General features: G+C 44.5%; 1 protein-coding gene across 5 annotated transcripts in view; it reads left to right on the top strand.

Annotated features, from left to right (window-relative positions):
* Window positions 1-27,586, top strand: part of Dip2b (disco interacting protein 2 homolog B) — a 186,819-nt gene that overhangs the window by 42,965 nt on the left and 116,268 nt on the right. For all 5 annotated transcript variants that reach the window (XM_041642505.1, XM_041642503.1, XM_041642501.1 and 2 more), the window contains exon 2: window positions 22,514-22,585. In XM_041642505.1, the coding sequence (XP_041498439.1) occupies window positions 22,514-22,585 (72 nt within the window). The remainder of the gene's footprint in view (window positions 1-22,513; window positions 22,586-27,586) is intronic.

Raw genomic sequence — 27,586 nt, 5'->3', positions numbered from 1 at the left:
TTACAACCTCCCAAGTGCAGGATTGCAGACATTCACCACCGTTCATGGCTGGGAAGACGGGATCTTGCTATATAGTTCAGGCTGGCTTTGAACTTGATTCTCCTGCTTCATCCTCTTTTCTCAAGTGTGAAATTACAAGTGTGTACAACCTGCCTGATTCTTCCTCTTTTTGGTTTTTCAAGGCAAGGCTTCTCTATGTAGCCCTGGCTGTCCCGTAACTTGCTTTTAGACCTGAGAACCTTTACCTAAGGAGCGCTGGGATTAAAGGTGTGTGCCACCACCAACCTTTACCTAAGGAGCGCTGGGATTAAAGGTGTGTGCCACCACCGTATGGCTTTTCCTCTTCTTTTTAAGGCTTTCTTCACAAACTCTCTTGATCCGTCCTTCCTTCATTCAATCCATCTGTCCTTCCTTCTATCTGTCTATCCTCCCTCCCTCCCTCCCTCCCTCCGTCTCTTTTTCCCTTCCTTCTTCCCTTCAATCCTTCCTCCTTCCCTCCCTCCATTCCACAGGATCTCACAAAACTGAGACTCAGCTGGCCTTGAACTCCCTATGTAGCCAAGGCTGGCCTTGAATTCCTGATTTTTCATTACTGACTTCAATGTTAGGATTATAGGCTTGTGCTACCACATACAGCTTTAATGTCTGCTTTATTTTAAGAAAAATAGCTATTTGGAAAGCACTGAATTTATTGACTTATACATATTCTCCAAATTTAGAACGTTTCTTTAAACAGTATCAAAATCATGGGGACTGGAGATAGTTGTCAGCAAAGTGCTTTCTGCGCAATGAATGAGTTCTGACTTTAGATTTAGATTGTGTGAGATGCCAGCATGGCACACTTGGGATCCAGATAGGCGGATCCTGAAGCTTCCTGACTGTTGCTTTTTGACTGGTATCAAAAGCCAAGTGGATGGCTTCAGCTCAGTCTCTGGCCCCCACACTGTTATGTAACACCTATGTACCCCAACCCCCTCCCCAACTATCAGGAGTTTGTTATGCTTAGCTTTTCAAAAATTGTGGGTTTTGCTTGAAATCACTTTGAGTTCATGGGCTACGAGGGTCACTTGGTTTATTTCGGAGAAAATAGCTTTCAGATAGGCATTTCTTCCCAGTGTTTTTTTTTTTTTTTTTTTGGTTTTTAGAGACATTCCCAGTGTTTTGAGAGTGGAGTCAGAGAAGAAAAGCAGCTGACTCAGCTCCTCACTGGACTGTACATGTGTTTGCCTTGAGCTATAACAAGTATGACAGTTGTTTCAAGTAGTCTTTGATATAGTCAGCAAGGCAAGTAATGCCTTCCTGTCTTGATTAAAGTGACCTTTACTTTGAAGACCCTCACTCAGTGCTGGGGGCTGGGTTGGCAGAGAGGTGGGCGTATCATTTTAGGGGACTGTGGAGGACTTGTTTTTCTCCTGTTTCTTCCTCTGCCCTCTGCCTTCCACTCTTTGCCTTTGCTGCTGCCCTGTAGGCTGCTGGTCGTAGTTGAATGCCACTCTGGTCAGACCCCCACTCCACTCCACTCATCAGACAGGCACCAGGCAAATGCTGGGACTATCCTAGGGCACAGAGAGAAAAACCGGTCCTGAGCCTCACCTCAGCCTTCAGGGGCTAAGGCAGCAGGGAAGGGCCACAAACCTGCTAACCGCGTTCGTTGGCTTGCCGATGTGTTCATCCAAAGAGAGCTCACATCACACAGAGGAGTCCACAGTGAGGCTTTAGCTGTGAGTCATGTGTGATCCCAAGGTGGGAGGACTCAGGCTTCCTAGGGCCTCCAGAGCTCTCGGCTACATAGGCTGTTTGCGCTCACCATCCTAGGAAAAGGCCATCGCAAGACTTCACGTCTACTTTTGTGGCTGAAGCCTGTTTCCTTTAGTCTTTTTTTTTTTTTTTTTTTTTTTTTTTTGTATTGGTGGTGTCCTGTTTTTCCTTTAGTTTTTAACACAGATGTCTAACAGTGCCCTTGTGATTTTGTTATCTCCAAAGGTAGTTTCATTTCCTGTGTCTCCTCTCCCAGTGTTGCTTACATTTGTGTTTAGCATGGTTCCTTTAGTCAGTCAGGTGTTCTGTGCTGGGCCGGTTCTTTCCCAGGAGCTACAGACATTGCTTTTATAAACTGGAAGTTTCTGGCATCTAGGGATCTTGATTTCATTTTAACAAAGTCACTGGGCTGGAGAGATGGCTCAGTGGTTAAGAGCATTGCCTGCTCTTCCAAAGGTCCTGAGTTCAATTCCCAGCAACCACATGGTGGCTCACAACCATCTGTAAAGAGGTCTGGCGCCCTCTTCTGGCCTTCAGGCATACACACAGACAGAATATTGTATACATAATAAATAAATAAATAAATATAAAAAAAAAAAAAAAAAAAAAAAAACAAAGTCACTAATTGTGTTGTTATCGTAAGATGTGAGAGGGGTAGCCTGTAGTACACAAGGTAGCTCCCATCAACAAAACTGTCATACAGGCCTAAATGCCAGCCTCAAAAAAACCAGTTTTATTTTAGTCCTCTCATAATCTGTTAGAGATTGTGTATTTATTTAGAGGCTGGGACTCATCCGTAGATCAGACTCCACCCACCTCTGCCTCCCATATGCTGGGATCCAGGTACATGTCACCACACCTTGCTGTTAGCCCTTTAAAAACATTTTTTTAAATTAAAATTTTGATTGGAGCTGGAGAAATGGCAGTTCTGAGCAGTTGCTGTTCTTCCAGAGTACCTGGGTTCAATTCCCAGCATCCGCATGGTGTCTCACAGCCATCCATAACTCAAGTTCCAGGGAGTCCCATGCCTTCTTCTGGCTTCCGTGGGCACCAGGCATATATACGGACAAATATGTACATAAAATAAAAATAACTTTAAAGGTTTTATTTTTACTTTTTTAAAAATCTATAATTGTCTTATTTTGGAGAAAGTGTTTTTAATTATGTTCAGTAGGAGTTGATTTTAGAGTGATAGGTTCCTCTTAGGAATGAAGGCTTGAATTTGTGCCTTAGGTCATCCTGGGTTATTAGTTTCTAAATCTAAGAACCACAGTATCTGATGATGTAAAAATACAGGTCCCAACTGAGTCTTAAAGTACTTCTCTAGGAATGCCTTTAAACTAGCCGGCTGCATCCCTGGAAGTGCTAGGAGTTCATGAGCTAAAAGTCGGATATGCTCTGAAGACTCATTGTGTGAGAAGAAAATGCTCTTTGTTGCACTCAGAAATAACGTACACCCCTGGGACAACCAGTCCTGCCAGTAAAACCAGTCAGACCACCTGGGCTGAACCAGCTGGACTTTGAGGGCCAATGGAACCTGGCTCTCTGGTCCCTGTGCTGTGCAGTTCTTCTGGTTAGCCACCAGCTGCAGTAGGGAGGGTAGAAGGGAGCGTGGGAGGGATGAGGACGCGGTCAGTGGATCCGTGCCTACTACCACTCTTACGCCCAGGAGGGAATTACTCAGTGCTGACTTTCCCTCCCAAGCATCTGCTGCAGCCCACACTCACCACAGATCTAAGCATCCTGCTGTAAATTCACCTGCCCAAGGCGGCAAGGCTAGGTGCTCCGTTCTTCCCGTCAAGGGCGGTCCTGTGCTGTCTGCGTTGTCTTCTGGTTGGCAGAGAGGAAGGTGAATATGGGCGAGCTGTTTTGTTGCAGGGGTTCATGAGCTGTGAAGTTGTAGAACTCTATCTAGGATGAAAAGAAAGATGGAAACCTTTTATTTGCCATTTTTCTTTATAACTGAAATGTCACCTCTCTTAATGCTAATTAGGGCAGGGCTTAGTGGAGACAGGAGAGCCTCCCCAGTTAGAAAGGAGTGCTCCCTCCTTTTAGGTCCTTTGTGACTCAGATGCTATGATTGACCAGGGTGGATCCGGAAGGAGGAAAGAAGGGTGTAGTGGCATTTCATTTTAATAAATGAAGCCTGCCTGAAGATCTGAGAGTAAAACAGCCCCACTGGTCAGCCTTGCAGACCAGGTAATGGTAACATACACCTTTAATCCCAGTGACCACAATGACATGCACCTTTAATCCCAGTAGCCACACTAGTTGCCATAGAAACTGGGCGGTGCATGCCTTTAATCACGGTGGTGCACACCTTTAGTCCCAAACCTAGAGAGGATTATAAAATGGGAGGAAACAGCTCTCAACACACAGTCAGGATCATTTCCGAGTGAGGTCGAGGTAAGAGCCAGTGGCTGGCTGCTTTGCTTTTCAGATCTTCAGGTTGAACTCTAATTTCTCTCTCTGAGTTTTTTATTAATCGTGCTTCAGAAGGGCACTCAGTTTTGAAGTGAAGTAGATTTTTTTTGGTAGCAGCTTTTCCCTTGAATTGCTGTTAAGAATGCAAGGTAGAATTTATAAAACTATAGTATCTTATAAGAAGCAGAAAGGTAAATACTGGCTCCATTTTAGCCTTCTCGATTACTATTGTCTTTCACTGTATTCTGGACATTTTCAAATATAGAGAAAGTAGAGTACCAAGACTCCATGTACCCATCGCTCAGTGGTGATAATTACAAACATACACAGGACCAATGTAGTTTTATCTATTCCGCACCCACTTACCCATGTAATGTCATCTCTAGTAATTTTAAATATTTTTAAAATTTATTTTAATTTTATATATATGTTTGGGTGCCTACATACATATGTATACATATATACATACATGAAGTGCCTATAGTGGACAGGAAAGGGCATTAGATCCCCTGGAACTAAGTTACAAGTAGTTGTGAACGGTCAGATGTGGGTGCTAGGAACCAGCCTGAGTACTCTTAATCCTTAACCATTGAATCAGTAAAACATAGGCATCTGTGTATTATTTCCCTCAGAAATAGAGAAAGTTTGTGGTTACATTTCTTCCCTCACATCCCCCTACTTAGTTTGTTGTCCGTTTTAAAGGGTGACTGATAATCAGGCAGAAGAACCTGAGGATGTGTACTCCATTTGGGAGAGGGGATGTTTACTTGATTTGATTTCCAGGGAAGGTGTTAAAAGGCATAATTACTGGACCTCGGGAGATTGTTCAGTGGACAAAGTGCTGGTGGTGCACTGTAAGGACCTTTGCTTGGATCCCCAGCACACAGATAAAAATTCAGGCACAGTAGCCCTTCTGTAACAGTGACCAGAGAGAGAGATGGGATTCCCGGGGCAAGCTCCAGGTTCAAGAGTCCCTGCCTCAGTATATAACGTGACCAAGGAAAACTCCTAGTGTCAATCTATGGCTTCATTGCACTTGTGCACACACGTACTCATACCTGTGTCCACACAGATGAATAACCATATACATGTATATACATTCTAGATGCATGAAACACACAAAAATCTAATTCTTGGTATGAATCTGTCTAATGAAACTGAAGCGAAGACTATACACAAAGTTCTTTCTAGAATTCTGTGTAGTTGTAACTAGAATCGTGCCTTTAGAGCCAGGGTGATGCCCATCTTGTGTTCTGAGAACAGTGTCATAGCTTCATGTCAGACCTGCTTCCTTCTCTTCTTCTCCCGGTAGCTAAGCCTCATGCTTATGAAAAATTAGCAGGCAGTCCCAAACATTGTTGGCTACTTCCCACCATGGTATCACGTTACCCTTGGCAGCCAGGCCACTGTCAGTCCCCCCTCATCATGGTGGCTGGTTATAGTGTAGGAGGAGTGCTTGTCTACCTACACCATGCCTCAGCTCCTCCACCTCCTTCACAGGATTCTGCTGTCTCTTTGTCCCTCTTCTGTTTCCTGTGTCTGCTGGCTCTTCCTGTCTGTGGGTGGAGTCTGTTGCTATGTTCTGGGGCACTCTTTAACTGGAAGTGACCCTTGTGCAGTCACCTCTTCCTATAGTTATGGCCCACTCCCTTCTTCTCTTCACAAGAAAACCAATCTTCCCAGAGACTGGTCTGTTCTGGTCTTGGACTGTGCTAGGCAGGAGCTTGGGTCTCCTAGCCAAGCATGGCTGGCTGGCTCTGCGGCTGAGCTGTGCCCCCGCTCGCACTTCCCTTTTCTGTTTTCTTCCATTGAGTTTAAGCGAAGACATTTGAAAGTTGATGTCTGATATTCAAGTGTTTAGAATCTTTTGTCAGCATTATGGCACTTCATGTAAATGATTCTTGATTTATCCATTGTGCTTATAATTAGAATGTGTGGACAGCACTCCAGTATTCTGATTACCAAGGGAAAAGGTTAAGAATGAGCCCCTAATGTAATACAGGCAGGTGGTGGTATGTGTAGCTTCTCACATGTGCTGCACCTTGTTATTCCAGTGGACCAGAGGGTGGGATGGCGCTGTCTGTCTGATGCATCTGAGGGAGCTTCAGGGCAGAGTATTGTGAGAGATGAACTCATAGCAGGACAACACAGCCTGCATGTGTGTGATGAGAACTGACTCTAATTTTGTCTAAACAATGAATGTTTTAATATTTGAGCTCTTTTATAATTATCTTTTAAATCTGTGTTACAGAACAATGAATTGTCGTAGGAAAATGTTGGAAACTGAATGTTAGGTCTCAGAGAAACCCATGACAATCTCATTCATACCTGTGGCTCCTCCCAGCACTCCTCACTGCTCCCCTCTCAGGGGCTGGGCTTCCCTTTCCCCAGCCTGATCCCTATAAAACTCAGCCATTTTGCCTTGGTCTCTTGGCTGGGAGATCCCCTCTTGATCCTTTGCTGTCCCTTCCTCTCTCTCCTCTTATAGTCTGCCTCCTGTTCAGCCGGGACTCTCCCTCTGCCCGTTCTCGCATCTACAGCGAGAGTCCTCCCCATACTTTAGGAGCAGTCATGTCCTCCCCTTGTATCTCGTTTTCTTGTTCACTGAACAGTAATGTCCTTTGGATAGTTTTAGCCAATGACTTAATTGTTTTTGGTATTTCAGCTTCCTTTTGTTCTGATTTGTTTTAGTTTTTGAGTCATGCTATGGCCCCATCTCAGGGAGCCCAGCCTGTTCTTGAATACACCACTCTCCTACCTTCACCTCGCTGTGATTACGGGAGTGAGCTGCAAGCTTAGTTTTTCTGCTTCTTCCCATTGGGCAGGTGTGTTCTTCTGTGTCCCAGTGGATGGCATGGAGTGAGTGTTCTTCCAGGAAATGGCTTCACTCAAGCGATTTCTCATGAGCTTTCCTTTCCCTCCTTCTCCTTCTGCCTTTCCCATTTCCCCTACCTTGAACATGCTGGATGAGCTGCTCTGCCACGGCCACTGAGCTACCTGCTCCCCAGCTTCTTCTATGTCCAGGTGTGTACATAACTATAAACCCAGAGGCTGAAGTGGAATTGTGAGTTCAAGGTCAGTCTGACTGTGGAAAGACTGCTTCAAATAACATCTACAAAAAAATCAAACAAACAGAAAACCAAACCTAAACACATATAAATATTTTAAAGATCCTTGGGCAGTACACAGTTGCTTGACCTGAGGGCACGTTCTGATTTTATTTCTTGGTCATTTCACTAGATGTCCAATAGAGTATGGGATATAACTACCTCTTTCCCTCTCAGAGGTGGAGCTGCTGGACGTATTTGTTAGTATGACAGTAATGGTCATTACCATCTCTCCATGTCTCTGTGATGCAGGAGCTTTGAGAGTACAGACTTCTGTAGTCTGTCTGTGACCACTGTCCTGGAAGGAGAGTTCACATCCATCCCTTGCTGCTTCCACTCAGCCGAGCTGAGCAGCAAAAGGAGACCCTAACTCAGATGTCTGGGAGACTGGGAAGTGCTGTTTTCATGATGGCTAGGAATGAACATTTATGCATTTAGGGTATTAGGCAAGTACATTCAGGAATCATGTATTTGAATAAATGTACCTCTGTCCCTCACTTTTATAAATAAAGTTAAAATCAGGCACCTTTTTATGTCTCAAATGATTTTCAGAACCAGCCCTTGGCTCCTTCAGTGAGTAGCAGATGAAGAGAAAATATTTTCTGCAAATTTAGTGTTTAATTATTAACATTATTGATTGACTCTAGAATTAGTTGGCTTCTAGTCTTCACAGAAATGTCATTTTTATAGTGTGTATGATTGTGGATTAAATAGCATTTTACAAATGAGAAAAACACGCTACCCTTGCCATGTAGCACTGTGGGGTTACTGTGTGGAAGCTGCAGGTTGGAACAGGCCTTACAAGAGGCGGGAGGCTGGGCTCTGCCAACCTGGCCAAGGCTAGCCTCCTCTTGCTTGGGGGTTCAGAGAACATTCTTCTCCCTCATCCAGATAACCATTTTAATTGATTAGTTCATACACAGATGACCGTTTTTAGAAATATTTTTGTGTAACGTGGGCGCTCCTATTTATCATTTGTTTATCTGAAAATTGTTTTTTAAAGACAAGAACTGTTTGGGAGCAGCTGGCATTTACCTGGCATTTCCAGATTTGATTATGTTTCTCAATTTACCGATTTGCATAGCCAATTCTTCTTTTTGAGGGTTTTGCCCAGTAAACTGTTCCCAAGATATCTGTATGGCTAATGCCTTCAGATTTTGTATCTCATTCTCAAAAGAGTTCTCATTGCTTTCTGTGCTCCAGCACGGCTCCTCCTCAGTGCTCCAGCTCTGCTTCCCCTGGCTCTAGCCTGGCTCTCTGATGCCCCACCCCCCTAGTTTTCCAGCACTCCTCACCTTCCGTTCTACACAGTTCACCTATTGCACCTCTCGTTCTTTGTCCATCTTTTCCCTGAAATGTTTCTGCAGGAATGAAGTATTTTATGATTTTTGTCATATTTTGGCCAGTTAAGTGACTGCTTCTCCCCTTTAACTTACTCTTGGTGACCTTCCCCGTGTTCATCCTCTATCTTGATGCCCCATTGCATTTATGTCTACTCTGGGCTATCTGGCTGGTGTCCCTTCTCTGAAGACCCCAGTCTGTTTGCACCCCTGTGCTCCTGCTCTAGTATGCTGTAGATGTCACTCTCTTCTGGTACAGTTCAGCTTCTGATCCTTAACCAGAGAGCAAAAGTCCTCTCTCTTGGCTGCATCACAAAGGGGAGATTGGAATTGTGGGAATTCCTGTTGTCAGCCCTGCTTGAAGTCAAGTGGTTGAACTTCCCAGCTGCTGTGTTAGTGTGCCGAGGGAGCCCTCGCAGGTTCTCCTTATGAGTCTGTTAGTGGAAAGAAGTGGGGTACAAACCTATCAGTGCTTGTGTACTCCCAACATGCACTGCAACATGATGTAGCCCTGAAGACACTGAGAACAGAGCTGGTAGAGAGGGTGGCCAAGGCTTATGGTCTAGGTTGGGTTGATCACTCTTTTTTACATGTTAACTCACTTAATCATGTGTTAGCAGTCTGTGAGACAGGGAAAGGTTTCCTTTCCAGAAACAGAAGCACAGCTCAGGGCTGGAGATATCAGCCAGTGTTAAAACATTCGCCTAGAATGCAAGGCCCCGATTCACTCGCTGGTACCACAGGGAAGGAAAAAACATTGTTAAAGTAGCTGCCAGAGATACAGCTAGTGAGTGATCTGTGAGCATCAGAACCTGGATCATCTCAGTCCTGAGCAGTGGTACCAGCCTCTTATCTACCCAGAGAGGCTGAGCAGGACTACTAGGAGTCCAAGGCCAGCTTGAGTACATGAAACCTGTCTCAGAGTTAAAAGGAGAAAACCCTAATCTCTGCATTTCGTAAAACCAGTCTTTTTGACAAGCACTCTCTGATTATAAGCCATAAACTCAGTAGGGTCTTTTTTTAAGCTTTTAAAATTTTCTGTGTTTGAGAGTTTTGTCTGTGTGCCGTTGCATGTGGTACCCAAGAAGCCCAGAAGAGGGCGCTGGGTCCCTAGAACTCAAGTTAGAAGGTTGTTAGCTCCCAGGAATCGAACCCAGGTCCTCGGCAAGAGCAGACAGGCTTTTAACCACTGAGCCACCTGTCTAGCCCTACCTTAGTAGCTTTAAGAACTTTCAGCCAAGAGCAGGGTGGTTAGTGAAAAAGTCTTGTGTTGACAGTGTGACTAAGCATAAGCCTCTACTAGCAGAGTTGATTTGGCTCAAATTTGGGGGGTTTCCTGGAATTACCAATTGTCTGGTATGGTATGACAGGCTCTTAATCTGAACATGGGAAAAGCATGGCACCTTGCTTATTTTCAGGTACACCCTCCAGCATGTAACAGATCAGAAGTTAGGAACTGTGTCACCTCTCTGTTTTTACTACAGTTTATTTTGATGATATTTTGAGGCAGGAACAGCATATCGTGTGCTTGCTGGTTTTACTTTAATAGTGAAAATAACAAATGCAGTTTAGAAAAGCCATTTTGATGGGCTGTGAGGTGGCTCAGCAGGTGCCTCGCAAGCCTGACAACCTGAGTTTGAGTCCTGGAACCCAAATAAAGGTGGAGGGAGCAAACCAACCACACAAAATTGCTTTCCCACCTCTACGTGCCTGCTGTGGCCCATGTGCTTGTCAGCCTCTCTAGAATAGCATCGGTCTGAAATTAGCAACATACTTTATTGATCCACTAACTCAAAGGCTCTTTTGAAAATCTTTACTATAGGGGGCTGGAGAGATGCCTCAGAGGTTAAGAACACTGATTGTTCTTCCAGAGGTCCTGAGTTCAAGTCCCAGCAACCACATGGTGGCTCACAACCATCTGTAATGAAATCTGGTCCCCTCTTCTGGCCTGCAGGCACACATGCAGACAGAACACTGTAAACAAAAATAAATAAATAAATAAATCTTTAAAAAAAAGAAAATCTTTACTATATACCTTATCTATCTATCTATCTATCTATCTATCTATCTATCTATCTATCGGGAGTGTGTTTGTGTTTGCATGCATGCATGTGTTGTGGGATCCTGTGGAAGGTCTCTCCACCATGTAGATTCCAAAGGTTGAATCCAGGTCAACCGCTTGGCAACAAGTCCTTTACCTTCTGACCGTTTCACTGGTCCTCGCTCAAAACTCAGAGTTAGGCGTGTGTTGTGTGTCCCCCCCTCCATGCTCTGGTTACAAGTAAGTAAACCATATTTACCTTGTGAAATTTCAGAAATTTCATGATTTCATTTCTTTTTAAGTGATTTATTTTTTATGTGTACAGTGTTCTGTCTGCACATATGTCTGCAGGCCAGAAGAGGCACCAAATCTCATTACAGATGGTTGTGTGATGTGGGATTTCCCTATGTATGCTGTGATTACCTTTTAATGAATAAAGAACTGCTTTGAGCCTATAGAAGAGGGGGTGGGGCAGAGCTAGGCAGGGAGGACCGGACTGAATGCTGAGAGAAAGAAGGGCAGAGTCAGGGAGAAGCCATGGGGCCGCCTCCAGAGTCAAACATGCTGAAACTTTGCCGGTAAGCCACTGCCATGTGGTGATACACAGATTAATAGAAATGGGTTAAATTAGTATGTGAGAGTTAGCCAATAAGAATCTGGAACTATGGGCCAAGTTGTGATTTAATTAATACAGTTTCTGTGTGATTATTTCAGGTCTAAGCTAGCCAGGCAGCCGGGAACCAACAAGCGGCCTCCCACTACAGTTGTGAACCACCATGTGGTTCTGGGAATTGAATTCAGAACCCGTGGAATAGCAGCCAGTGCACTCAGCCTCTGAGCCATTTCTCCAGCCCTCATGATTCCATTTGTATACACTGATTAGCTGTGAAGATTGTTAGAGGTGTGTCTTAAATAGTAGTTAAAATGTCTTTTAAGTGTTTTAGTAACAGTTTAAGTGTTTTAGTAACAGTTTGTGGCTCTGCTGGTGACACCCTGTGGCAACAGTTACTTGCCATTGACTGAGAATCATCTTAGTTCTAAGCAGTTACTGGATTATGGGTGTGATGCGTGTGACAGCCAACAGGCACTTAAGATAGTCTGAACTAGTGGAGTGTCCTTCATGAGGTGCCAGGTGCTAGGTCTCGACTGTCTTTTTCCTTCCCAGTCCTTGTATCTGGCTCACAACGGCAGTCCAAGGTGGCTGATCACCACGGTTCTCTTTCAGCCACCCGCAAGAAGGAGGGGGATGGAGGACACGGCCTTTCTATTTGGGCTCAGTACCTGAAAGATGGACCCTCTTTGGTGGTACTTAAATCGCCCCTCAGTAAGTAGCTGAAAGGCGTGTGGCTGCTAGCACCATGTTAAGTTCTATGATGCTGCCTTTGCTATGGTTAGGGTTGGATTTGTTCCTGATCATACATGTCCAAGCCCCAAGTATGTATAGTACAGGCATCACACCCCACTGGGAGCATTTCCTGAGTTAACTTCCTTCGCCCTTAGAATAGGAGGCTGATGGCTAGGAGTCTGTGAGGGCCTCTCCATGTATTAACTCTTTTCATAGTGTGTGGATTCTCTTAATACATCTTGCAGTTGAGAAAACTGGGTCTCAGAAAGGCTGAGACACACACAAGGCATGGAATGTGTGTACACCTGCACTCCTGTATTCTCATGTACACACGCACACACAATTCAAAATCAATCAAAATGTCCCACTTCTTTTCTTTCTTTTTTTTTTTTTTGGTTTTTCGAGACAGGGTTTCTCTGTGGCTTTGGAGCCTGTCCTGGAACTAGCTCTTGTAGACCAGGCTGGTCTCGAACTCACAGAGATCCGCCTGCCTCTGCCTCCCGAGTGCTGGGATTAAAGGCGTGCGCCACCATCGCCCGGCTTCAAAATGTCCCACTTCTTGTTCTCTCCATCTTAACGGAGTCTTAGGGTGGCTGTCAGTGTAGACCCCAAAGGCAGCCACGGCGGCTCTCTTACAGGCCATGTGCGGGTGACAGGTGATCTCCATTACCTGTGCTATTCCCCACACCTGGCCTTTGTCACTGGTTAGAGGAAGAGGTGTCATTAATGTTCCTCAGTGTTCTGCCTTTTAAAAGTCTGACAAACACAGAGAAGTACATTTGTTTCATACAGTGGGAGAAAAAGACTGTGGCTTCTCAAAGTGACCGGCCCAAGGCTGCCAGCTCCCTTAGGATATTTCCACACCAGTAAGGACTCACATATACCCCCAACACAGCAGAGGCTGGGAGGCCCTTGAACTAACCATTGAACCATCTAGTTCATTTAAGACTCTACCGAAGTCTCAGTTCTTAGCACACCTCATCCAATGTGTAATTACACGATTAATTATAGTATTTCTTGGATGTCTCTATTCTGGAAGAGAGTAAACTTTGTGAGTGTGACTAAATTCTGGGGCAATGTCCCCAGCTAAAGTAATACCCGGCACTTATGAAGTTCCTAGTGTTTGCGGCCTGCATCATCAGCCAGCATCTCCACCTCTGTATCATAGTGCTTTCCAGTTAGATATGCCCTGGTCCGTCTTTACAGACCCCCATCCCTCTTCCGGCCTGTAGACTCCTCACTCCTGTGGAGACATGCTCACCCTTCCTTCTGAGCAGCCTGCCTCTCCCTCCCCTAAACTGTTAACCGAGCCACTGGCAATTGAGCTGCCAATGGCTTTTCAGGGCTTGCTTTACATTTGTGGCTGTGGCTGTCATTCTTTCTCTTCTCCTTTCCTTCCTGTCTGTCCTGGATTCCCTGCTTCTTGGTGCCATCTTTCCCACTCTGTCTGTTCCCCAAATGTCAGTTTCTCCCAGGATTTCTTCCCTTCCTCTCTCCTCACACAGAATTCTTTGTGGGTGATATCATTCTCATCACCACTTCAGCTGCCACCTCCTACGCTGACGGTTGCCGAAGTCTGTAGCTTCACGCTGGCTCTGTCTGCTGCCCACTGGATATCCTCTTTTGCTTTTGACTTGATACGTGCTACATGCAAGCAATGCCAGACAGTGATCATGAACAGGAGCTCATGTGATCTTCCTCCCTACCAACGAGGAAACTGAGGCCAGAAAGTAGCGTAGGATCAAAGAACGAGTATATATCAAAACGAATGAAAAACTTAGACTCCTGATGCCTGGAACCCCAGACTACAAATCCCTGCCAAACACTGAGATGTGTGTCCTGTGCCATTGGCAAGCCTTCCCCACCCCGAGACAGCCCTTGTCTCAGCTCTCACTTGTGCTGACTCTGTGTGCGTGTGTGTGTGTGTGTGTGTGTGTGTGTGTGCGCACACGTACACGGTGCTCTCTCTGCTCAGTAGTGCCTTCCCTTTCTCTGCACCTTGGTCTACAGAGAGTATGAATTGGCTGCCACCAAAATTCCTCAGCTCTTTACCAAAGCTCCTCCTATTTTTCTGAACTTCCAGAGGACATGCTAGTTTCATCTAGCCTGTTGATGAAGCATGCCTGACTCATGCATTGCTTAATGTGGCTTTGTTGGTTAGTTCAGGTCTTTAAAAAATTATCCAGTGGGTGAAGAATAAAAGCGGAGCACTCGGCTACACTTGTGGGTCCCTGCTGGAAATAGTTTCCACCTTTGTGAGCAAATTAAAGATGACAGTCTGAGCGATGAAGCAGCCATAGAGAAAATGACCCTTTATCTTGACATGATGATGGCGCTGGGCATCATCCCTGCTTCTGAGCATTTAGTCCTCTGTCCATGCACGATGGCACTGTTCCCACTCGTGTGTGTGCTGACTGGTCTCCTTCACTTCCTTCTGTGAGACGCTGCTTTCCCTCTCCTGTCTGCCACATCTAAAGCTACTGGATTTTGTTGACTTTGCTGACCAGAGTTCAGCACCTCACAGAGACCCCGGTGCCCTCTTTCCTCTTCTGATGTTATGATTTTAAAGCTTTTTACTGTTGTCCTTGGGGGATGAGGTGTGCCAACAGCAGTGCTTGGTGGTCAGTTGGGGTCCGTTCTCTCCTTCCACACCGGAGTGCAGGCTTGGAGCTCAGGGTGCTTGTGCACGAGGCACTTCTGCCTGCTGAGCCATCTCACCAGCTCCTCTTCTTTTCAAAAGATGGAGCCAGAGAATTGTGCGGAACTGTAAAGCAGGTGTCTGGAAAGATCCAATCAACCTAGAACTTTCTAAATGAACCTGTTAAATATAAAGATACATTAGGACCTGTGGGTTGGGTAGGGATGGGGTGTGTCAGCTAAACCTACTTGAGTGTATGCTTAAGTGCCAGGGTTTATTTTTTATTTTTTTATTTTTTTTTTTTTTTGCTTTGGAGCCTATCCTGGAATTAGCTCTTGTAGAACAGGCTGGCCTCGAACTCACAAAGATCTGCCTGCCTCTGCCTCTCGAGTGCTGGGATTAAAGGCATGCGCCACCACCGCCTAGCCTTTTTATTCATTCTTTTGAAGTCCCACCAGAAGCATCCTGGAAGGAGGTAACCAGCTTGCTCTGTAGCTTCAGTAGCAAGAATCAGTCTAAACCAGGCTCTGCTTCTCTGTGGCTTGTGCTTTCTCCAGTGCCCACGTCTGTGGGAAACTCGCCATTTCTTGACTCCTCCTGCTCCTTTTTAACATTCAGCCATTTGTAGAACCCAGCTCTTTGCAGGCAGCTTTTCTAAGTGAACAAAGGAACATTCCCTTTGCACCAGTGAGATTAATTTGGCCAGCTGCATAATGATGGGGCCACACTTAAGAGTTCAGCTTCTTAGTGTCTTCAGTGTTTCACTTTGTTGCTTTTTATTTGTTTGAACTTGTATGATGTCTTTAGTAAAATACCGTTTGTAAGAAGTCATATATTTGACCTAGAAAGCTGAGTGGTGTAAGCAGAGCAAGCCCATGATTGGAGTTTTCAGAGTGTGCAGTCGGGGTTAAACATTCTCACACAGAAGTGGCAGTCGCTGTTCTCAGAGGCCCCTACTGAGGATGGAAAGTTGAACGTCCTAATTTCTTTCAAAAATTGCTTTGCGAAATTAACAAGGTTGATTTTTTTTTTTTAAATTAGTTACCATGAGTTGTAAGGACATCTATCAATGTTGCACAGAGAAACCCTTTCTCAACAAAACAAAACAAAAAACAAGCAAAACTCAAAAATCCCAAACTGATTTTAAAACTATCAGGTATGTGAAGATTCTCATTTTCTAACTTGTGTTGTTTTAAGACAGTGTCTCACTCTGGCTAAGGCTGGCCTGGAATTCACTATAGATTGTAGTAACTTAACAGAACTTCATTTCTTTTTTAACTATTAAAACTTTGCCTTTTCAATACAAAATTTATTTCACCTATATGTAGAAAGAAGCACAAAGAGTGTTAGAAATAAGTCATTAATTTCAAGGTTTTAAAAAAAATTTGTGTGTTTGTGTGTGTGGGCACAGCCATGCCTGGCCTGCTGAGCCACCACTGTGCTGGCCCAAAACAGTGTATTTAGTTATTGGAATCTTCGTAGACACTTAAGTTATATGTGCCAAGAAAGAGCAGGGAAAGGCTGTTGGTTTGAGGGATAAGGCCAGACTTGTTTCGTGTTCTTGTGAAGCTGTCTCAGGAAAGAGCATGTTTGAAGCCGTATGGCTGCTGTATGTAATATACTGAACATCTGTTTTCTTTTTAGGGCTAGTGAGATGGATGTGTGGTAAAGGTGACTGCCACATGCTTGAGGACCCAAGTTTGATTCCCAGAAGGAGAGAACTGTCCCCAGTCTTGATGTACTTGCCATGGTGCACACACTTCCACTTTAAGCTCTTACATGTGTGCATGTTGCATACAAGCACACACACACTAAATGCATGTAGAAAGAATTTCTTAAGTACGACGTAGCTTTTGTGCCCTTTCAGGTCAGCTTTCCAGATGGGCTCGTCGACGCTCTCAGCTGGGTGCCTTTTCCTCTCTGTGGGTCTGTGGACATTTCTGTGTCTGAGTTGTTACAGCTTTTGTTGTACTACCTTCCCTGTGACGGGTTGAATAAGTGGGTGACAGGCATCAATTTGAAGACAGTGGGGACCCTTTATAACTTTTCTTTTTTAGATTTGGCAGTAAGTAGACATGAAACTCACACAGGCTGAGTTTTGCCCCAGCTACTGAACTTGTAATAGCTGCTGCCATCTTTGCCACCACCTCTAGCAATTTTTTATTTTTATATTTTCATGGTTTATTTATTTTTATCTTGTGCGTATTTCGTGTCTTGCCTGCACATGTATCTGTGTGAGGGTGTCGACCCAACTTAAGAGCAGCGTCAGTTGCGTCTTCTCTACCATGCTGAGGCAGAATTTTGAAGGTGACTAGACAGATTCAAGTTTCACGGGTCCCACCCTGCTCCTGGCTGGCTGGTTGTTTTTATGACTATGTACTCCTTCCACAGCCAGCTGCTGCAGACCTTTGGACAGGTGTTCTCCGATAAGCATATGTGTGGGTGGAAACACATTCTCTTACTGGTAGGGAAAATCAATCCCTGTATTTAGTTCTCAAAAAACTGAACGCTGAAGAGACGGCTCAGTGAGAAAAGGTGCTTACCTCCAAGCCTGCTGGCCTGAGCTCGGTCCCTGGCGCCCACTTGAGGGTGGAGAACTGACTCCCAACCACCTTTCCCCCTCCCACTGGCGAGGGCAGGAAGAGGATTAAAAATAAAACAAATCTTTAATAAAAACCCAGATGACCAGGGGCTGGGATTGTAGGCCAATGGTAGAGTGCTTGTATAGCTTGCATGAAGTCCTTCCTTCATTTCCAGCAGCACCAGCTTCCTCCGTAAGGAAGAGACAACAGCACAGTGGGCAGTAAACAGATGGGGTCAAGTCTGGAAAGCTTTGCCCTAGTGAAGCGAAACCTGCTCACCTTGCAGGGCTGAGGATGACTTCTGAGTTCTGAGTCCTGGTGGCTGTGACGCAGACAGGGAACGGCAGACATGATGGAGCAGGGCGTGCATCTGTGTCTGCATGACTTCCTCTGGCTTTGAGGCTCTGGGGTGTGCTTCTGTTCCTTCCTCTCCAGGTCCTGCAAGTGCTCTTCTGGACACTTTTATTGTTTGGTTTTTTGAGACAAGATTTCACTTGGATGGACCAGGCTGACCTCAAACTCACAGACCTCCGCCTGCTTCTGCCTCCCTGTGCTGGGATTACAGCCATGGTCGCCATGCCCTGCCCTTTGTTCTGATCACCCTTAAGGTCTGCTGTCAAATACCAGTAACCTTCTTTAGGGTCCTTTCCCGAGGCCTGTCAGCTCCTGCTGAAGTAAAGACTTTTTTCCATTCCAGTTTTCACCCAGCTACACCTGTCTCATTGATTTACTGTTCCTTACTGCTTCCATTTTACCAATTGTCCAGTCTCCCCTTCGACAAGTGTGTATTGTACCAGGATGTGGGCGGGCCACTGAGTTGAACAAAACAGTCCCTGCCCTCAAGTGCACAGTGTAGTCAGGAGCCAGAGGTGTAAATAGATGATTAAAATACCAGTGGTGTGCTAAGTGTTCCCACTGAGTGTGCTCAGAGTTACGGGAGAGGAGCCCTAGGAGGAATGGCAAACAATGGAGAAGACACGTCTTGGAGGAGCCCATGGTAGAGAACTTTACTGTCAGAAAGAGATTTTTAGGAGCCCACATCCGAGTCCCCACATTCCTGTGGCTCTCATGTTTCTTCCTGGTCTCCTTAATGTCTGTGCTCAGTTCTGAATCTAACCCAGCTAATTGGCATGGCAGAGTTAGACTCTCTAATTGACTTTCTTGAGAACCTGAGACATACTGACAATGAGTGATGGAGACCGTGCGCACCGAAGAAAGCCCTTGAGAGGCCTTTCACTAGCAGTATTGGCCCTAGGGAGGAGTTTGTGAGTGGACAGGAGCTGAGTGCTCTGTCCTTTACAGTGGAAATCAGCTTTCTGTTTGCAGTGAAGGTTTCCTGTGCAGTAGAGTCCTCTTCCTCTGTTCATTGTGCATATTCTTGGAGATTACCCGAATTCTTGAATTGGCCTATGGGAAGAGTTTTGATTTTTACTATTTTATTAGAGAAGGGTTAGAGAAGCAGATGAATCTTGTGATTTAGTTTGTACAGTATGTAATCCAAATGAAAATTTAAAATTTCCTGAAAATAGTGGGTTTTGTAGAGTATTAGGAAACTAAACTGATGCATTAGTCGAGGCAGAGAACTAGCTATCGTGAATGAGGTCCTGGGGTCCAGCGCAGCTCTGCAAAGATGAAGAGATAAATACAGAAGAAAAAGTCACATTTTAAATGCACTGTACAAAGTGTGGTACGTCTTGTTCTTTCCCCATTATTTAATTTGGATGTCTTATGCTAGCAAATATACATGTATGATTGTTTCTTTTAGTAATGTGAGTGTGTATGTGTGGGCTCACATGTGCATGTCAGAGAGCAACTTGTGGGTGTTTGTTCTCTCCTCCCTGTGAGTAGCAGGGATTGAACTGGGGTCATCCAGTTTGGCAGCAAGTGCTTTCATCCATGGAGCCATCTCACTAGTCCTCACTCTGTCTTCAAAAATATAAATAAAGCCAGGTGGTGGTGGCGCACGCCTTTAATCCCAGCACTTGGGAGGCAGAGGCAGGCGGATCTCTGGGAGTTCGAGGCCAGCCTGGTCTACAAGTTCCAGGACAGGAACCAAAAAATAGCTACGGAGAAACCCTGTCTCTAAAATCCAATATATATAAATGCCGGGTAGTGGTGGTGCACGACTTTAATCCCAGCACTAGGGAGGCAGAGACAGGAGGAGCTCTGTGAATTTAAGGCCAGTCTGGTCTACAGAGTGAGTTCTAGGACAGACTCCAAGGATACAGAGAAACCCTGTCTTGAAAAACCAAATATATATAGACTTGTAAAAAAATTATGTTGTATGCATGTCTGTGTGATATGCACACATGTGCACACATACCCATAGAGGCCAGAAGTGTAGGATTCCCCTGGAGTTGGAGTTACATGTATGTGGGTTTTGAGAACTCTACAATTATCTACAGGAGTAGAGAACTTAACCATTGAGCCATCTTTCCAGCCTCCCTCATTCTTTCTTAATGGAAAAAAAGTTTTGTTTGTTTTTGAGATAGGAACTTAATGTGTAGCCCTTGCCAGCTTAGAACTTAGACCAGGCTGGCTTTGACCTTGCAGGAATCCTTTCCCTCTGCCTCCCAAGTGCTTAGATGATAGGTGTGCATCACTCTATCTGGCTTATTGGGAAAAATAAGATAGTATAAATCAAGCCTATTTTGTCAAAATCAAACTTGGTCAGAGTGAGTGAATGAAGTAAAGCTTTTCCTTAGGTCCACTCTGTAAGAGGAACTCACTTGGTTCCGGATCTTCTAGATTTACATGTCTCTGTGTGCAGATGTGCCTAGGTCTGTGTTTTATAAGACTAGGTCACATGTTCCTGCTGTTCTGCTATTGCTGTTTGCATGGAACAAATTTTAGACATTGTTCTTTCCCACTGTGTTTAGAATACCTATGTCTTCCCTAGATCAGGGCCTTTTAGCCTCAGCGTTGTTGCTATTTGTGCTAGATGGTCTGTGTTGTGTGGCGTCCAGTTCATTGCAGAGTACACACACACACACACACACACACACACACACACTTACACTTTGTGCTCACAACCTCTCATTCTCCATCTGAGACAAAAATGTTCCTAGACATTTGCCACACGCCCCCACTCCACTTCAGGACCTCACTGTTGCTAACTTAAAGTCACTGGTAAGCACCTGGCTTGTTTCCAGGATTCTCATCACAAGAATGGGGCATTCTTTCACTGTTTTTTTGTTTGTACACATATAAATACAGTATTGTAAATATTCTCATCACAAGAATGGGGCATTCTTTCACTGTTTTTTTTGTTTGTACACATATAAATACAATATTGTAAATATAATATTGGGTACATTCATAGAAGTGAAGTTGTTAAATCAGAATTTTTATAGAAGTTGTTAGATAATTTAGATAATGTAACTTATTTTTATCAGTATCCTGATGATTCCAAATTCATATGGTTTTGAGTTCTAGGTCTATATGCCCCCCACTGTTGATGGGGCATCTCCATGTGTTCCACAGATCCATACACAGTTCATCTCTTGTGTCTTTATCCCATCAGTAACATAGCTCATCTATTTCCCTATCAGCAGGTAGCACTATCTTTCATCTCAAGCCATGACCAGTCAAGGAGTCTAACCCAGTCTTCCTCCTCTCTCTTGGTTCATGCTCACAGTCTCTTTCGTTCATTTTTTCTTTTCCTACTTGTGTCTCTGCAGCAGGCTGGTACCTCAAGACTGCCTGTCCTTGCTGTCTGTCTTCACTGTGCTTCCTGCAGTCTGCATTTGTCTGGTATGGTAGCTGAAGCTAGCCAGCTGCAGCAGACATGTATCACCCTGGATTTCAGCTTTCTATTGTCAGATTCTCCCCTAGCTGTTGGCATATAAATAGTAAATGTTACCAACGTGAGTGCTTAGAGTCAGGTATGGTGGTGCAGTCTCAGCACTGGGGCTGAGACTGGAAGATTGTGACTTTGCAACTAACCCATGTTATATAGCAAGCTTCTGTCTCAAAATTGCACATGCAGGGGTTAGAGAGATTGCTTTGTGGTTAGGAGTACTTGCTATGCAACATGAGGACTGGGGTTCAGATCCTGGTACCCATTCCTGTGAATGCCCAGAACCTTTGGGATCCGACAGCCTCCTGGCTTCTACACACACACACACACACACACACACACACACACACACACACACACACAAAGTAAGTGAGTAAGTAAGTCTGTAAGGGAAAAAAACTGGCCAGGAGATGGTGGCATATGGGATTTTGAGACCAGCTTGGTCTACAGAGTGAGTTCCATGACAGCCAGGACTGCTACACAGAGAAACCCTGTCTTGAAAAACCAAAACCAAAATACTGGAAAATTATATGCTTAAATTATCTTTTATGCTACTTAAAACCTTTTTCTGTTTTTTTTTTATTTTTTATTTTTTTAAAATATTTATTTATTTATTATGTATACAATGTTCTGTCTGTGTGTATGCCTGCAGGCCAGAAGAGGGCACCAGACCTCATTACAGATGGTTGTGAGCCACCATGTGGTTGCTGGGAATTGAACTCAGGACCTTTGGAAGAGCAGACAATGCTCTTAACCGCTGAGCCATCTCTCCAGCCCCCTTTTTCTGTTTTTATGCATTGAGTTTTATATAAAACTTTATTTTATATAAACCTTTCTCTGCTCAAAAAATTTCATTATTTATTTATTTATTTATTTTTTAGAAAAATGCTCTTGTGCTGTGTGTATTTCACTACCTGCGTTTCTTGCCACAGCTCTGAAGCATTTTTCTTCTCTTGAAGGCCTTTTGGGCCTGTGAGGTTCCTCTTCTACTCAGCCTGCTCACTGCCCATCCACCTGCTTCTTGGCGTGCGGGCAGCTCAGTGGATTGTCTGTGTGTGCACTTCACTTTGTTGTGAGGAACAGCCGTGAATGATACAGGCGAGTGAATCAAGGAGAGGGTGTGGCAGCTCCAGCCTCAGGTTCCGACCCGGGTGTTAGCAAAAGGGCCTTGGAAAGTCGCTTTCACAGATCAGGTATCGCGTGCCATTCCATTTTTGGAGCATCTTAAATACCAAGGAGGTGAGGATGCTGAGGGATGCCAAGGAGTCTCTGTTGCTGTATGTAGCGAGTTTCTGTGCAAGGCTGATGAGGGACAAGTCTGTGGGAAACCACACTTTACAAAGTCTTGTCAAACAAACCAATTTAAATACTCTATTCTATATGTGGTACTTCTGTAACACTGTAATTATTATTTTTTTACAGTGATTAACCACAAAATAAGGATAATGCATAACCTATTTCTGTTTCTTGCTATTTTAGGGGATATCACACAGAAAGGATATGAAAAGAAGAGGTCCAAACTTCTGTCTCCTTACAGCCCACAGATCCAAGGTATGGGATGAGAAATCTTTAAGTGTTCTTACACTAAAGAAATACTGTCTTAGTAGACATGTCATTTGTTTGTCCCGCCTCCGCCTTCTCTTAAGGGAAGAGAAACAGGCAAAATAAGAGGAAAAGAGTCTCAGCTGGGCATTTTTTTAAAAATAAAAACTATTTATTTATTTATTTATTTATTTATTTATTTATTTATTTATTTATTGTGTATACGGTGTTCTGCCTGCAGGCTAGAAGAGGGCACCAGATTTCGTTATGGATGGTTGTGAGTTACCATGTGGTGGCTGGGAACCGAACTCAGAACCTCTGGAAGATCAGGCAGTGCTCTTAACCACTGAGCCATCTCTCCAGCCCCTCTGCTGGGCATTTTAAAGATACCTGAGGTCACTACATAATTTACTTAGAGCTTGGGTAGTAGTGTGTGAAAGATGGAAAATTTCAGGCTGTGGAGAACCGCATTTTATATATATGCAACTTGAGCATATGACAATTTTAGCAGTGATAGAGAGAAAGAAGGAGAGCAAGGAGGGAGAGAAGACAGATGCCTGTTATAGGGTGTGCCGATGCTGGGAGGCAGGAAGATGTAGAGTCAGGACCCCCAAATGCCTGAGAGTCAATCTACATCCTAGATACTACTACTTATGTGAAGAAATTGCCAAGTTTCTTATATGTGTGGAAGTCCAGAGTGCCCTTTGTGCTTAGCTCCAGTTGCTCTTCCCTGCCTCCGAGGTGTGGGACATACGACTGTATATGGTGGCCAGAGAACAGTTGTGGGAGTTGGTGCCCTCCGTCCTGAGGACTGAACTCGGGTTTTCAGTTTTGTCTTTTTTTTTTTTCTTAAATATTTATTTATTTATTATGTATACAATATTCTTTCTGCGTGTATGTCTGCAGGCCAGAAGAGGGCACCAGACCTCATTACAGATGGTTGTGAGCCACCATGTGGTTGCTGGGAATTGAACTCAGGACCCTTGGAAGAGCAGGCAATGCTCTTAACCACTGAGCCATCTCTCCAGCCCCGGGTTTTCAGTTTTGGTGGCAAGTACTTTTGCTTGGGGAGCCATCATACCAGCCCACTATAGGGTTATAATTTTATTTTTAAAAATGATTTACTTACATTTAGTTATTTTATGTATATGAATGTTTTCATGCCTGAGTGTATGTGTACCATCAAGTGTGCCTCGTGCCCACAGATATCAGAAGAGGACTTCAGATCCCCGAGTTACAAACCCTTGTGAACCGCCATATCGGTGCTGGAAATCAGACCCAGGTCCTCTGTAGGTGCACAAGATCAACATGATCTCTTAGCCCCAGAGCCTCCAGCCCCAAGAGGTTTTTATTTTTTTTTTAAGACAAGGTTTCATTAAGTAGCCTTGGCTGGCCTGAACTCAATGTGTAGGCCAGCAGTCTGGCCGCCTAGAGACCTGCTGTCTCTGCCTCCTAAATGCTAGGACTAAAGGTGTGTACCGCCACACCCAGCTTAAAGTCACTTGTACTCTGGCATTTCTTTTGATAGCTACGTGCCACTTTAATCATAACTTACTAAAAAACATTTTTATTTTTAGTTTCCCTTTATAATCAAAATTGGTTTCTGTAAGTTTGTTCTTTGTAAAGCTAATGGCTCAGTTATAAATGCCATGAAGTTTTGTATCTCCCATGGTTGTCAACTAAATGTAGTATATGGTTAGAGTCTGTGAATATTTGTTGAATGAATAATAAACAAGGATTTCCTTCATTGTCCCACAGTATCTGCAGGGGGCTGGCTCTAGGATCCCATTAGTTACTAAAATCTGCATATGCTAAGGTTCTCCCGGACAATGGCATATTCTGTTTGTGTTTGACTGTAATCTGTGCACATCTTGCCGTGTTTTAAATTATTTCTCGCTCACTTCTGATGCCGACCATGATGTGAATGCTGGCTAAATCGCTGCTACACTGTGTTGCTTAGACAGTGATGGCAGGAGGGAAAGTCTGCACGGACAGCCTCTTCCCCAAAATATTTGCAGTCCAAGGCTAGTTGACTTCATGGATGTGGAATGTACAGACACAGAGGCCGATGGTCCCTTCCTATAAAACTCTAGTCAATTTTAAAATACCTTATGAACAGATGGGCGTGGAAATAAATTGAGAGAAGAGAGGTGGAAATCAATCAGTGACAGCTAAGGAAAAGTCGGTGTTTGCTATGGCATCTGATGAGTGGAAGGTGGAAGTGTTACGTGACTGCTGCTTAGCCGAGAACCTCGCCTGTCCTCGGAAAGCCCAGAGACATGGAAAGAGAGGCTGAGGAACGGCTCAGTGGACAGAGTGCTTGGCGTGCAGGCTTGAGAGCAGGGGTCTAGATTCCTTCACATTTGCTGTAAACCAGCAACACAGAGGGGATCCTGAGTCACAGTGTGAAACCAGTATATGAATTCACAGTGAGAACTCTGTAGTGCCCTATGGGCAGACCTCTGTGCAGAGCCCAATCCTAAGTAGGTGATTACTTGGTGAGGTTTTTATCTGCAGTACACCGGGAGTGTGCACACATCTTTCAGAGACTTGCTCTTGCAGATGGCCCCCATTCCCTTACACCTCTGTTAGCTTCCTGACAAGAGATTTCTGTTTCCTACGTCTGGCCCACCCATTCTTAGTCCTCCATTTTGCCTAACAAGGCTATCTGTCCAGGTAGAAGGGCTGTGCTTTGGATTCCAAATATTCCTTCCTCCCTTTCTGAAGCTGGGGGAGTGTGTGTCCTTGTCACCCTGGATAAGGCATTGTGACTGGTGCACACGGAGTCCACACAGTGGGGGAGAGATGGCTCAGTAATTAAGTGGAGGCTCTTCCACAGGACTCAGGTTCAATTCCCAGCACCCACGTGACCATTAACAGTGGTCTGTGACTCCACTTCCAGGGGATCCAACACTCTTCTGGCCTCTGAATGAACATGGTATGCAAACATACAAGCAGGCCAAAGACCTCTACACACACACACACACACACACACACAAACACACACACACAAAATAATTTAAAGAAGAGACATTAAAAGGCAGTAATACCGAGGAAAATGGGCCTGCTTGCTTCTTCTGACCACCATGTGGAGCAGTTTTGACTGTCAGTAATAAAATTCTGCTCCTGCTGAGACCAGCAGCTGAGCTTCTCTTGTGCCTCTGCAGGCACCGCCCTTCCAGCCAGTCCTTGCGTGTTTCTCCCTTTGCTGTAGCCACGCCCCCTCCATCCTCTGGCTAACTGCTCAGACTATTTCTGCTCACCCCTCAGCCTACTCCAGCACCTGAAGCTGGCACCACTAGATTCGTTAGTGTTCACACTTGCCTCTCAGTCACTCTTTTTTTTGGGGGAGGGGGCAGGATTTTTCTGTGTAGTCCTGGCTGTCCTAGAATTTGCTCTGTAGACCAGGCTGGCCTCAAACTCAGAAAGATCTGCCTGCCTCTAGAGTGCTGGAATTAAAGGTGTACTCTGAGTCACTTCTGAATTCTTCTTATTGACACAGTCTAGAATCACCTGGGATTATCTAGATCAGGCTGGCCCGTGGGCAAGTCATATCTGTGGTGGATTGATTATTTAAGCATATTAATTTCTTGTTCCTCATATTGTTTTTGGTTTTGTTTGGTTTTTGTTTTGTTTTCTTTTCTCCCTTTTGAGACGAGATCTCTCTGTGTAGCTGGCTGTCCTGGAATTTGATATGTAGACTGAGCTGGCTTTAAACTCACATGATGCCTCTGCCTCCCATGTGCTGGGATTAAAGTTGTACACCATCACACCTGGGAAATGTTGGAATTTTTACAACAAGGCTCACGCTTTTTAACTTCTCACAGTCTCTTGGTTGTAGGCACATTGATTGCAGGCCCAGTCTGGATTCTGATTTACTAAGTTTAGGGTGGAACCTGAAAACGTGCATTTCTGTTAGATTTCCAGATACTACTTAGGGTGCTGGTCTGCTGACCAAATTTTCAGAACCAATGGACTGTCTCTCCAGATTATTTGAGCCAAACCTGTGGCTTTATCATTTGAATATTGGCAACTCACAAATGTGAGTCTACAAGCCAGATCCTCTCTAGAGCCCCATCCATAGATCCACTGTGTACTCTGCTCTGCTCTTTTTTGAGACTGAGTCTCACTATGTAGACCAGGCCAGCCTCAGACTCGTAGAGATCCACCTGCCTCTGCCTCCTTATATAATCCATTGAAAGTCACTTCTATTTCAACCTTTTCAAATTAATTATATTGATGACTTTCGCGTGCTGCCCTTGCTATATTTCCAATCTGACCTCTACACCACGTGTGCACACGTATACACATACACACATACACAATTCTGTTAATGTGATAGAGAGATCATCTTACATCAGGCTGGCCTGTGGGTGTGTCTGGGGATTATCTTGTTTCATTTGATGTGGGAGGAGCCAGCTCACTGTGGGTGACACCATTCTTTGGGTTTGGGTCCTGGATTATATAGAAAACTTGAGCTAAGTATTAGAGGCATTTATGCATTCATTCTCTCTATGCTCTTGACTTTGGACATTGATTAGCTATTTTAAGTTCCTGCCTTCATTTCCCCACAGTGATGACTGTACCCTGGACTTGTAAGTTTACTTAAACCTGTTTTCCTCTGAGTTTGTCAGGGTGTTATGTCACAGGACAGAAAATGAATCTAGGTCCCCCTTCCCTCAAGTCCCAGCTACAGCAGAGTTCAACAGATTACCCTTAGGAGCTTTGTCTACGGTTATCCGGATGGCCCAGGAGTAGAGGACTCGCCCTCAAGGCAGCCAGTCTGAGCCTGAGTCCTGGGCCCACGTGCTGGAGAACTGACTGGTTCTGACCATGTCCTTGGTTCTAGGTTTCTCTTTAAGCCCATTTTGGTAGACTCAATTTTTCAAGGAAACTACTTGTGTTGTAAGTTTTCTGATTTATTGCGCTATTTACTGCATTCTTGGGTGTCTCCAATTGTCTGTATTGTTGCCTCTTTGGAGACTATGCTTTACTTTCTGATTTATTGTT

This window comes from Microtus oregoni, unplaced genomic scaffold, assembly GCF_018167655.1.
Source record: "Microtus oregoni isolate MIOR12 unplaced genomic scaffold, Mior012 000077F_ref0000221, whole genome shotgun sequence".
Taxonomy (NCBI): Eukaryota; Metazoa; Chordata; class Mammalia; order Rodentia; family Cricetidae; genus Microtus; species Microtus oregoni.
The sequence above is the reverse complement of the archived record's forward strand: the minus strand, read 5'-3'. Positions and strand labels throughout refer to the sequence as shown.